General features: G+C 36.8%; 1 protein-coding gene across 1 annotated transcript in view; it reads left to right on the forward strand.

Moving 5' to 3' along the window:
* Nucleotides 1–14,326, forward strand: part of LOC136856733 (zinc finger MYM-type protein 1) — a 179,501-nt gene that overhangs the window by 58,083 nt on the left and 107,092 nt on the right. Inside the window, exon 4 of the mRNA XM_067134809.2 lies at nucleotides 8,579–8,649. Coding sequence (XP_066990910.2) covers nucleotides 8,579–8,649 — 71 coding nt within the window. The remainder of the gene's footprint in view (nucleotides 1–8,578; nucleotides 8,650–14,326) is intronic.

Raw genomic sequence — 14,326 nt, forward strand, 5'->3', positions numbered from 1 at the left:
TCAATATTTAATATTTAGCAATTCTGAGAAATATTCTTCCAATCTTTGTAGTATGTCACCTCTTTGCGTCAATATTTGCCCTGTTTCAGTTTTTTAAAATTTTGTATCTCCCCTATTTCGTAAACATTCTTCACCAAACCATACAAAACCTTTTTACTTCCCTTTATATCCTCCTGTAAAGTTTCTCTTAAACTTTCCCAGCTCTATCGTTTCTCTTCTTGTACTATTTTCTTACATACCTTTTTGGCTTTTATATTTCTGACTATTCTCTGTACTTTTGCTGCCTATCCACTTCCTCCAAGCCATTTGTTTCTCTTTAAGTGCTTCCTTTACCCCGCTGTTCCACAAAGGAGTCTCCTTTTCCTTTTTCCTCCCTGATAGTCTTCCACAGGTATTTACTGCAGACTTTACAAATCCATTTCTGAAACATGTCCATTCCTCTTCCACACTGTTCAAGTCATCTTTGGGAATTTCTTTCTTCAGATCCTCTTGAAACTTTTCCCTTCTTTCTTTCTCTTTTAACTTTCATCCCTTTATTTTTCTTTCCCTTTTTTCTATTAACTTCGTTATTTTACCAAGTCTTAATTTGGCTATGACCACTTCATGGTCTCCTTCAAAATTTGCTCTTGGCATTACTGTTACATCTCCGAGTTGTCTACGTTTCTCCTTCTCCACCAGAATATGATCAATCATTGTCTTTGTCTTTCTATCTCCCCAGTCATATCTTGTTATCTTTTGTGAGTTCTTTTTTCTAAATCATCTATTGCCAACAATTAATCAATTCCTTCTACAAAAATCTATTACCAAATCTCCTTCTTCATCTTAGTTTCTATAACTATAGGGGCCAGTTATCTCTTTTTTCCCCTGTCTGTCTGTTCCAACACGTGCATTCATGTCTCCCATTATTATAACTTTTTTCTCTTCAATACAGCTTTCCAGTTCTTCTAGAAACTCTTCTAAACATTCATCTGCGTTCTCCGATTGGGGTGCATAAACCTGTATAAAATTCTTGATTCCACGCTCAAGTCCAAGTCTAACTTTAATTATCCTTTCACTGATCTGGTTAATTTTGTCCACATAATGTGCTAGGTCTTCTCTCAATATAACACCAACACCATTTGTTGCCATCTTTCCTCCTCTCCAATATAATCTATAATCTATACCATTTCTTCAATTCTTTTTGACCTTTCCCCTTCCTTTTTTGTTTCACTCATTCCCATTATTTCTATGTCTTTCTTCTCCATATACTCTATCAGTTCTTCTACCTTGCCATTCAAAGTCATGACATTGATAATACCGGTTCTTGTGATGTCTGGTAGCCCACTTCTCACAGTTCACCGAAAGCACCAGGAACTGCGCGTCACTTCAGGGTGACGTCCTAGCATTTTCTGAGGCCTCGATTCACTTGCACTCATTTTATAGGCTCTTTGTATGATGGGTTCGGCACTCCCAAAGGCATTTTATTACCTTCTGCCAGGTTCAAATTAGGCCGCCCCTAACATGGAGTCAGACGCCTTTTGTAGCCGCTCCTCTGGATTACAGGCGCTGTGGGTTTGCCCCTTCCGCCATCTCCACCATACCGAAGTCCATCTTCTCCATCGTAGATGCCGTTGAGGTCTTCACCCATAACCCAGGTCAAGGGTCCTCCATATTTATGACCCCTGGAGAGAGGGTGTCCCAGTATTTTAAATACCCCAGAAATTGGGCTACCTGATTGGTTCGTGGGTTGTATTAGGTATTTCAACCAGCCCTACGTACTGTAGGGGCCCCCTACCTGCACCTGGGGACGCGCTCTGTAGGGGTCAGGTTCCCCTGGTTAGTTATTGGAAGTTAACCCCACCCACAAAGGCTGAGGTTATTTTCATTTGTGTATATGTAACCAAATATTTGAGTTTGATCTACTCCAATCAAGAGGCCGATCGATCGATTGTTCCTTGTATGTTCGGATGTGTTCCATTTAGAATGTTGCAAAAACATTTCCAGAAGTCTGTTCTAGACTGTTAGTTGTACAGTTTATATACCGAGCTGACAGGCCGAGAGGCCAGAGTGTAGAATGTGGGTTAGAGTGAGTGTTACAGTGAGCCGAAGAGTTTATTGATATCTGAACTTGTCAGAATCGACTTGAGTGAGAGGGTAGTCAGCCTTGTCTTATGATGGTAAAGTGAATAATCAGTGTATGGACTTGATGTCTGTATTTTTGAGAATTGACAGTGTGATGGTGAACTAAATGATCAGTGTAAGGACTTGTTGATATCTGTACTTGACAGAATTGACAGTAAATTGTTTCAGTGTTTCCATTAATGATGTTGTGTTGTGTATAAATGTGTGTTGTTAAGGAATAGACGTAGTGGCAATAAAGTGGTTTGATGTAAGGAAGTGAACGTATCTCATATTTATTTACACCGAAATAAAATCACATTGACAATGAAAACGTGTGGTACAAGCAGCTGTCATTCAGCATTCTGAGAACGTGGCAGTGCTGTCACTGCCTTCCTCGTCTACTGAAAGAGAGAAAGGAACATCAAAGCTGTGCTGCTTATTAAGAAGGTTTGATGATAATACCTTTTCTTGTAATAAAATAAGGCTGACACCATATAAAATTAGTTGTTGTGAAACATATTGCTTTGACAGTTCTGCAATGCCAATGTAAACTATTGTACGTTGTTGAACAGTATTCACCCATTAGACTCAGTTCAGATTTTGTTGTGGAAAGTTTGTGTAATGTTTTGTTCATGTTGGCAGTTCATATTTTACATTATTGTTCCAGGTTCTTTGATATGTCTAAATGACTGCAAAGCTCAATTTAATTATTTTTTAAAAACAAAAAGTAGCAAACCTGTAGTGATTCTCATGAGGTTAGTGAAAATTACATTCGGAATGCCACCCCTGCACTCCTCGACATTCCTAATCCTCCATAATCTTTCTTGTGTGCCAGGAAGGCCCTGAAGGAAAGAGGACTGCCTTCAATGCTTGTATAAAAAAATTGTGTTTGCCTATTTATTTTAATAATTGTAATAATTTTGTAAATTCATATAAATCTATAAACTCTCAGATTCTTTAATCTTTGACATGGTTTTCTTGATAATAGTAATGTAAAATGTCTATAATTTATTCAATAATAACTATTATATAAAATGTATATCACTATATTATGATAGTAAACTCGTGTCCTCATCCCGAGTGGATGCAGCTCTTTTTCAAGGCACACCCCCAATGAAGGTGAGATGCATGTACCATTTCAACCACATACCATCCCTCCTGCTATTTTTACATTTCTGGCAGTACAGGGAATCGAACCGGAACCCTGAGAATGGGAGTTAATAACACTGTTACGCTACACAGTTTTTTTTAATATTTGCATGTTTTCCTGTTATTAGGAATGTATCTTAAATTGCTGGCTGTAATATTTATTTTAACAATGTTATTTTAGGCCTTAACCTATGTGTAATTATTTACTTTTAACCTTCCATACTTCATTGATCATTATATTACTTTGTTCATGCGTAGGTACCCTAAATGATCTTAAATCCGTTTTTAAAAATCTGAAACTTGCCTATATGCAAGATGGAAATGCTGTAGGAAGCGTCCATATTGAGTCCCAAAATGTTGGCTCCCTAAGTAATATTTGTGTACTATTATCAAGAAAACCATGTCTAAAGATTAAAGAATCTGAGAGTTTATAGATTTATATGAATTTACAAAATTATTACAATAAATAGGCTGAAAAAATTCTGATAATTTTGTCATATAGTTAATTCCATTTCAGCTGTTCGCAAAATATGAAACACAAGTTCTTACAGATAACAAAATAGATATCTTACTGTATCACTATATCACAATTCACTGCTTATAGGAAAACTATTAATTACATGTAATCCAAGACAAGTGAAACTTATTTTAACAGCTTTTGTGTTCTTAAATCCGTTTTTAAAAATCTGAAACTTGCCCATATGCAAGATGGAAAATGCTGTAGGAAGCGCCCACATTGAGTCCCAAAATGGTGGCTCCCTAAGTAACATTTGTGTCCTGACCTGTGTATATAGACCTTGCATGTACCTATTAAACCACATACCGGGCCTCCAGTCAATCTTAAATTTCATGTAGTTCAATGTGATGACTGCATGATGATGATGATGATGATGATGATGATGATGATATCAGTAGAGTGTGAAGTTACTCATGTCAAATAACTCCAGAGGGTCTACTCAAGTCTTAACGTTGCCATCCAATGGTTGAATCATCATCGATAGCATTCATACCCTCACTCTGTATGAGAAATGTGGAGAGGTTTGAAATTGAAATTGGCATGCAATCTAGTGGTTAGAAATTATATACTACCATCTCTTCTACCCTGCTGACCAACATTCTGTTCATGAAAAGTGCCACCAACAAGAATTGAACCTGCTAACCTCAGTGTTAGACCATAAAGGTTTTATCCCTTAACGATCACGGCTATCAGGCGAGGTGCACTATTGGTTACTGTTTACCCTATGTTTCGTTCCTTGAGGTACTATTCATTTCATTGACCTACATAGAGACTAACCACAGATAAAATAACCAAATTACTTGTATATTTTATTTGTAGATCTAGATATATCTAGATGCAGTAGGAGCTCGATTTAACATGATTTTTTTGGGGATATGCTTTACCTGGCATTGTAGCTTAAGTACGGTAAATGGAAAATGACCTATATGGTGACAAAAAATGGTACGCTACAAGAGAACACCTAAAATACCCAAATTCAACATTCCATTCTTCACCACAAAATAATGTTCAGTGTATTGTTCAGAGTACGCTTCTCTCTTTTGTGACATCACAGTACCTACACTAAACTCAAGACTTTACTAGGAGACTATCCAACAGAAGATAAAAATCAACACGGTCACGTGTTTTGTAAGCACAGATGTGGGCAAACAAGTTTGAATTGTTTAACTTCCCCTGTGTATACAAAAGCTTGGCCAATTGTTCATGTCCCAGTGCACCCTTACATTTGGTGTCATGGAGCTCCACACTCAGGGTCTTTCACAGGTTCTTCTTACCAGCGAGATTAAATTGAGATACTTGAACGCCACAGGTAGCTAGGGTGCCGCAGTGTCAGTCAAATGCGGTTACGAATATCATCGATTGGGTTGAAATCTAAAAATGACGATGAAATCAAATTGCAATAGGAATCCTATTGGGCGATCAATGCTCCAGACTGAGAATTTGGTTTATCATATAATTCCAATGAGTTTATATACCATGATTGATTTTAAGTTTAACGTTACACCATTATAGGCTATATACTACATTATTGCGTATGATTATGATCATCGTTTCCAGATTGTCTAGACCCAGGATATTAATGACGCATTACATATTGATAGGCATAATATCATTGTATGTGATCACGGATGGTTGAACATTTCTATATTACATTGAACAACAACTCAGATATTCTGGGTGGTAACATGTTGATTCAATGAAGTCCCTAAGCTATATTCAGACGAAACCAAAGATTAATATTAGGTCAAAATATTATAAAATGAAAATGATAAAATTGAAATCAGTTATTAAGTAAAGTCTATCACAACATAATGCAGTGGAAATCGATTGTCATTGCTCATCAAGTTTTGATTGTTCCATATTATACGAACACTGGTTTACAATTAACATTTAGATTATTGTTTTCTTTCAATCATTATTGATGCGATATACCATCTTAGTTGAAATTTATAAATTTGGATGTAATTATCCTGTTATATAACATAGACTTCTTAATATTCACGATCATTCTGTCGCGTGTATCGCAATGATTAAATTACATAAAATTTTGTTGTTCAGATTTGCTTTTGAGACAAAATCCTATTTAATAATGTTCTTCTGCCGTGGAAATCAAATGAAAATGATCCTAAACTAACCTATTCTGAATGAAAAACTGCCCTGAAGACGTTTGCACTCACAGAAGATCAAACCCATATTAGTGTGCCCACATATCTCCGAGGATCTATGTTACCAACAACATAATGAATGACATTATGAATGAAATGGCATGAAACAAGAACAAGAAATTAAAATCATATTTAAGAAATGAAAATAAATAAATAACACATCTAATCTACACTCTACAATAATACTATAACTTACTCATAAGTAGGTAACTACAATTGGATTATAATTAAATAATAGGTTAGACATCCTCGCAGCTATGTGATAACTACTTAAATAATGATGATGGCACTCACATCCCATCTTGATATTGAGCATTACGATATGAATATAGCGGTGATGATCATTCACATAAAATATCTCGAATTAGCAGGCAAACGACCCTATGGCAAGATCAGCAGTAGCTTACAAGTGGACATCATGACATCCAATTCATCAATGTTCTCTTAAACATGTACAGAAATTGGGAATACACACGCTTATTACCTCTATCATGCATGATACGAATATAATCTATGGATTCGAACGATGAACAATAACTACCCAGGATTTGCAAGAATCTGACATTAATTTGAAGAACTTCACTCGCATTCCATGTCTTATTAATGAGTGCACATGAGTCAGATTCAGATATACTATACGTCTTTGATACATTTCGAAGAACACATCAATGTCAATAAATCGTCATCTATATCGACAACATCGTTCGTCAACACATTATTACCATTAACGTTTCCCATCAACGAAGACCAACAAATATAAATACTCACGTTGAATACCAATCATAAACTCAACATTACCTCTACGACTTACCATTATAATATATATTGAAGACCATATAGTATATAACACATGATATAATTGCAACACAACTAGTCATAACCTGGGCAATATTAAACCATTACACACAAGAAACCAATTCATAGCATTTGTGTGAAATAATGCACACCATTAAACTGACATAAATATCAATCAGATCAATACACATCACTCGCGGATATTATCTCACTGTTCACTAATACTCAATGACATCATCCACTATTTAATCTACCGAGGTCAGAATATCACAGCAAAATAATCAAGCACGTGCTAATTAAAGTGTTAAATTTAGAACACATAACTCGGACAAGTACGTGTCGCAATACCTTAATTATTAATGTCACTCGCAATAATTTATTGTGTGTTTGCTTCCCTCATTGATTAAACTACTTCAGGACATCTAAAACTTGATGTAAATCATATACCACGTCTAGCAAGATAGAAGAAAGACTACATGAAGAATATTATTTTATAAATATAATATCATAGGTTACTGACTTGAACGCCAGGGTCCATGTTGCTCGTGGCTTTATGCCTCCTCTTCATGTCCGCAAGGCTTACAACGTTTGGGGCTCATCTTTGAATTTTAGCACTCCATCTCGTTAATCTGGATCATATTATAACTCAACATATGCGATCCTCTCGTAGAATGAGCCTGAAATAATCTTTTCAAATATTATTATACTCATAAACGATGATTTGTTTCTGCTAGTTAATATCAATCCTGCTTATCATCAGTCAGAACTCTTATGATCTCTAAAGCTTTTTTCTATCATTTAACAATAACAATAATCATCTGATTTTCTATTTTTTTAACATAACAGTAAAGTAAAAACAAATCCTTAACTCAATGTGCCTTCTACTATGTGTTCAAAGAATGTAGCTTCGATGATCACGGCATACATGCTGCCACCATCGTGTTATGGACACTTCAATACTTTACTCTTATGTGATATTCATTTACCTATCTTCTTTGGCTTCGTCTTTTAATTAATTACAACACACATAACATATAAATTAACACTAAATGAATAATATTATACATAATTAGATTCTTAAAATGTTACAAAGTCTGGCTCCATGGCTAAATGGTTAGCATGCTGGCCTTTGGTCACAGGGGTCCCTGGTTCGATTCCCAGCAGTGTCGTGAATATGTGTTGTCTTCATCATCATTTCATCCTCATCATGACACGCAGGTCACCTACAGGTGTCAAATCAAAAGACCTGCATCTGGTGAGCCAAACCCGTCCTGGGATCTCCCGGCACTAAAAGCCATACGCCTTTTTTTTTTTTTTTTTTTTTTTTTTTTTTTTTTTTTTTTTTTTTTTTTTAATGTTACAAAAGTCCATATCTCGTTATTAAGATTTTTCCATTTATAGTATATGTACACATAGCCGTATCAAATTAGTCCGGTGCCATGTTTGAAGAATCATGCTGAACTCGATTCCTCACATTTGTATTCTCGCTGTTCTGATCATGATTCTCACTGATAGACATCATGTGGAAACGGCACACCATTATTTCCGTGAATAGACAGACATGCAATTTCTAAAGCCCCATCCAGTTATCCTTTGAAGTTCTGTTTAGCGTGGAGTCAGTATTAGTTATAGATTGTATAGCAGAATCCCTCTGTGCAGTTCCTTACTACATGCTTTGTATAGCATTCAATCTGAATACACGTTGATTCGGACCACATTTAACCGGACTTTCACTGTACTTGGTTAAGGCTTGTGCTGTCTGGATGTAACATTACATACATCACAAGATACAATCTTTATTTGATCTATTCTTGACCTGCCATGAATATTCGGTCTTTCTTTATATTTACAGGGCATAAAGACTGAAGTTGATGATCAAGAGTATAAAATTAGTCCACAATTTATTGAGGAATGTGACAATATGTGAGTATAACACAAATATATATATATATGTCATTATTGTTGTTATTATTATTATTATTATTATTATTGATTCATTATGCTGAACTAAAGAGTGCGTTTGAACTTACTTAGTACAATGTACTTGTGTATTTGAGTCTAAATTTGATGTGGGTTTTTCAAAGGTGAGTGGTTGTTCTTTCGTTCATTCACAGCTTAAAAGGTCCTTGAAATAATTTTTTTGGAGTTTTCGATTTTCCTTATTATTTATTTCCAGAGTCCAGTCCAGACATTTGAATACGAGACTAGGTGCTTGATAATTTGATCATTCCCTGAATGTTCTGTATAAGTTCCTTTTGTTGTTTGATTTCTGCCAGTCTTTTTTAATTGTATTTTTTGTTTTTTTGGATCTGATGGGTTTTGAGGTTTCTGGAATTTGATGAATTGATCGTTTTGATGGGAATTCCAGTTTTTGCAGGCCTAAATGAATTCTAAGTTGTCTTATGGCCCTGCCACAGGTGCTATTGCACCATCTGTATTTGCGTTTTCTGGAGGGTACGAAGCATGTTTTTTAAGTAAGTATCTTCTTTAAATATGACTGCTGCAGTGGTTCAATCATCGTTCAGAGCATGTGCACTCAGTTTGTACATCTTTAGGCTAGCCACAGACACCATTATGGAAGCATTTGCCAGTATTTATGTTTGTGCATATTGAAAATGCCTCTGATAGTTACTGGTCCCGCCAAGTGTGAAGTATTTAATTATAATATATAAATTTCATTTTTGTTCCATATTGAAGTGCAATTATAAGAAATAAGGTGACAAAAGGGTCCACCTTTTCAATACAATATATCAAGTACATAATATTACATCACTCTTGGGACTAGTTTCAGCCACTTAGTGGCCATCTTCAGCCAAATAATTAAACAGATTATTTGGTAACTAAAACTTGTTGGAGGAAGCAGGCAAGCCATGTGAACAAAGGAGTGGATTGGGAACAAGCACGAGTACTTATATGGCCTGCCTGCTTCCTCCAGCAAGTCAGTGCTTGTTCTACATCAGACATTAGATATACTGTATATTTCATGATAGAGATTTACTTCTTTGTCTGAGGTCCTAAGTCAGTTTTAAGAAATCATATTTATGACAAGAAGATCATATGATATAGATGTTGATTCCCATAGGGAATCTGAAATATTTGTCCTGAATGAGCAAATTTATAATACCAATATAAATGGTCCGTTATTGGACATTATAAATTTTCCAGCTAGCTCATTCTTGGTTGCCAGCGTTTCGCCCTCGTGTGCTAGGGTGGGCTCATCAGTTGGTACCCAGCACACCTACCAATACGCTGGCTAGTGCATACCGTGGAGGCCACTGCGTAGGCTAACTGGAGCCACCGGCAGTGCCAATGCACTAAGAGACTTTGTCTCATCACTAAAAATTGATGCCTGCTTGGCCATCAGATGATATAGATGTTGATTCCCATAGGGAATCTGAAATATTTGTCCTGAATGAGCAAATTTTTAGTGATGAGACAAAGTCTCTTAGTGCATTGGCACTGCCGGTGGCTCCAGTTAGCCTACGCAGTGGCCTCCACGGTATGCACTAGCCAGCGTATTGGTAGGTGTGCTGGGTACCAACTGATGAGCCCACCCTAGCACACGAGGGCGAAACGCTGGCAACCAAGAATGAGCTAGCTGGAAAATTTATAATGTCCAATAACGGACCATTTATATTGGTATTATAAATTTGCTCATTCAGGACAAATATTTCAGATTCCCTATGGGAATCAACATCTATATCATCTGATGGCCAAGCAGGCATCAATTTTTAGTGATGAGACAAAGTCTCTTAGTGCATTGGCACTGCCGGTGGCTCCAGTTAGCCTACGCAGTGGCCTCCACGGTATGCCCTAGCCAGCGTATTGGTAGGTGTGCTGGGTACCAACTGATGAGCCCACCCTAGCACACGAGGGCGAAACGCTGGCAACCAAGAATGAGCTAGCTGGAAAATTTATAATGTCCAATAACGGACCATTTATATTGGTATTAAGAAGATCATAACCATAATTTTTGTTATTAAATGTATTTTAATGTTATAATTATTCCTGCAACATTGTCTTTAACTGGTATACATATGTTTTAGTTATCACATAATCTGTTTAATTTTTATTTGGCTGAAGATGGCCACTAGGTGGCTGAAACTAGTCCCAAGACTGATGGAATATTATGTACTTGATATATAATGTATTGAAAAGGTGGACCCTCTTGTCAGTTTATTTCTTATGAGTGTGAAGAACGTGCTGTGATTCATTTTCAGTTCGTTTTCTAAATGTAAAATGTAAAAACTTTTGAAATTCATCAGCAAATCAGTGAAGTGTACGGAGAGCACACTATGAGCAAGGGAGAGGCATTTAAAACCGTAATAATGTCCGCAACGAGAAGCATAGTGTTAAAATTTGTAAACTTCATACTTGATGATGATGATGATGCTTGTTGTTTTAAGGGGCCTGACATCGAAGGTCATCGGCCCCAACTTCATATTTGGTTCATATTGTCAACCTTAATGGGCTTGTTAAATCACAGAAAAGTCGCACCTATACAATACAAGTTTACAATGTTTATTTTATATATTATAAGTATGTTTCATTCTTTGTAGAGAACACCAGTTTAAAGCTCAATTAATGTTAAAATTGAAATCAAGATATCATTATTGGCAAAAGCGTAGTGGGCGACTGTCTGTCATTACTGACAACATGATGCAAAAAGTTTATGCAAAGGTTCAAGAAAACAGACGCTTTACGATTTTGTCATTAAGTTTGGAGTTGCCTGAAATTTCAAGGAATGTTCTTTATGAAATTCTACCAGGACACTTAGATTATCGAAAGTTCTGCTCATGCTAGGTACCAAGGATGCTGCTAGTTGCACAAAACCAAGCGTGTAGGCAGTGCTTTGAATTTTCTTGAGTGGTACAGTAATGAAGGTGATGTATTCTTAAACCAAATTGTCACCAGTTACAAAACATGGGTGACTTATGTTACGCTGGAATCAAAACAGCAATCCATGGAATGGAAACACTCAACATCACCCAAGAAAGTGAAGTGCAAGCAAAAAATTTCAGCTCACAAACTAATAATAATAATAATAATGTTATTTGTTTTACGTCCCACTAACTACTTTTTAAGGTCTTCGGAGACGCCGAGGTGCCGGAATTTAGTCCCGCAGGAGTTCTTTTACGTGCCAGTAAATCTACCTACACGGGGCTGTCGTATTTGAGCACCTTCAAATACCACCGGACTGAGCCAGGATCGAACCTGCCAAGTTGGGGTTAGAAGGCCAGCGCCTTAACCGTCTGAGCCACTCAGCCCGGCGCTCACAAACTCATGTGCACTGTGTTTTGGGATAGGCAGGGTGTGTTGCTTGTGGATTTTTTGCACCGGGATGACACAGTCAACGCCGAGACCTTACGTAAATTCTGTTGTGCAATCCAAAAGAAACAGTGTGGCATGCTCACAAGGGGGATTGTTTTGCTTCATGACAATGCGCGACCTCAAGTGGCTAATTGAACCTGAGACCTCATCACTTCATTTGGTTGGGAAGAATTTGATCATCCTCCATATAGTCCTAGTCTAGCATCTAGTGAATACCACTTGTTCCTACACTTGAAAAAGAATTTAGGAGGTCAGCACCATGACAACAATTGATGATGATGACCTAAAAATGACTGTGTTGCAGTGGCTGGAACATTAGGCGGCAGATTTATACGAGTGCCTTAATGTGCTTGGAACTTATGTTGAGAAATAATTTTAGGTACAGGCTTACATGTAAAAGAAGAATTGTTTAAAAAAATTCATTGCTTTAATTTCTATATCAAAATGGTACTTACTTAAAAAAAAAACATGCTTCGTATGTAGCTGTAATGGGAAGCTTTCAAGGGTGTGTCTTTGAATTCTAGCCATTTGGAAGGAGAATCATTGGGGATATTAACAAGTATACCCTTCTTACCATAATTGGCATGATTGGATGGTAAGCTCTCAAAGTTCCCGGCACTGCTCAAATACTTACTGCTCACCTATCTTCTCTTATCCCAGGGGGCTGCATCATTCACCATATCTTAATGGGGTTTATAAGGTTCCTAATTAAAGGCTACTGGACTAAATAAATAGGCTGACTATATTTGAATGAAAATTTAATAACCAAAGGACAAATAAGGGAACAGAACTGACTGAAAATTATTTTTAAAAATGGACAAAAATGCAAAATATGTTATAAAAATGCATACGCCCTATTTACGGGGTATTAGAGGCGTAATAATGACCAGTGATCTTATAAGGTGGTTAAGATTATCCCGGACGAAATCTGTTTGTACAATCCAAAGTAGTAATTAAATATCTCTTCTCATTCTCCAACTAACGCATGGGACTTCTATGTCATCAAGTGACTCTAGAGAGAATAACCATATGGTCTCTATAACTTTCCACTATTATATAACAACTTATTCCTTCTTTCCAGTGATCATTACCATGATAAAAGATGTCACAGATCGTTATAAAATCCGCTGATGACGAGCAGCTCCGTGATATCAAAAACAAAGTTGGCCAAGCTGTTTTGAGTTTACAATCATAAAAAGTTTTACCCTCTCTCCTCTTACAGACGATTTGTAATTGGGATAACTCCACCCTTCTCCACCTCGGGGAGTCCCCACTTCATGATGAAACACAAACACACCTTTCGTACCAGGGTTGCTAAGCGCCACACCTCAGCGTTCTGTGCGTGCTATGATTGCCCACGATCTTGCTTCCTGACAATAAATTGCATGTTCTCTCCATCCCTAGCCCTTGCTTCATGTCCCTTTCGTGGACAACAGGGAAAAGCAAATAAAACAGAATCAAGCAAAATGAAAATTTGTGCATTCTTTTAATGAAACCCATATTGTAATTATACAAAATTCATCAATATAGTGTATTCATGGACCAATGGGTATGATCACAAACTTGTCAAGTCACAGCTTGAGGCAAATACAGGACCTACTTTACATAAATCCAGCGACACAGTTATCATGCCACAGATTCCACATCAATCCTTTGTTCAAGATTTAATTTATTATGACAAGCTCCACAGATTTCACATATTTATTACAATAAAATTGTATCAATATTGCCATGGTTAAGACTCCACTTGAGCCATAGGTTAAAAGTTTATCTGGGTGTAACAAAACTTGCTAAACACGAAGGCCTTTTTGCTTATATTTACACATTGCCAAAATCAATTTCCTAATCACCTAACAGATCAAGAATTTGTTACAAATGAATTCATTAATTAATTCATTGTTATTACCGTATTTACTCGTGTATTAGACCCCCTAGCGTATTAGACCCCCCACCCGGCTTTTCGAGACGAAAATGAAAAGAGTGAATCTCGCATACAAGGACCCCCCTCAACGTAATTAATCAGAGAAGAACAATGATTCCGCTTTGAAGTGGGTACAAGTCTTATTGTAGCCCTGATGACATCACACAAATTTGTGAACAGTTTCATCTGTACAACCCACACAGAGATAACATGCATGTAATTCATGCAGTACATCTGTATTTCGTAGTTAGCAAATGTCTGCCTCTGTAGCATAGGCCTACTGCAGCTCTGATGACGTTGCATGAATAGGTGAATAGTTTCGTGTCTGACCCGCGCATTGTAAGCATC

This window comes from Anabrus simplex, chromosome 1 (assembly GCF_040414725.1).
Source record: "Anabrus simplex isolate iqAnaSimp1 chromosome 1, ASM4041472v1, whole genome shotgun sequence".
Classification (NCBI taxonomy): Eukaryota; Metazoa; Arthropoda; class Insecta; order Orthoptera; family Tettigoniidae; genus Anabrus; species Anabrus simplex.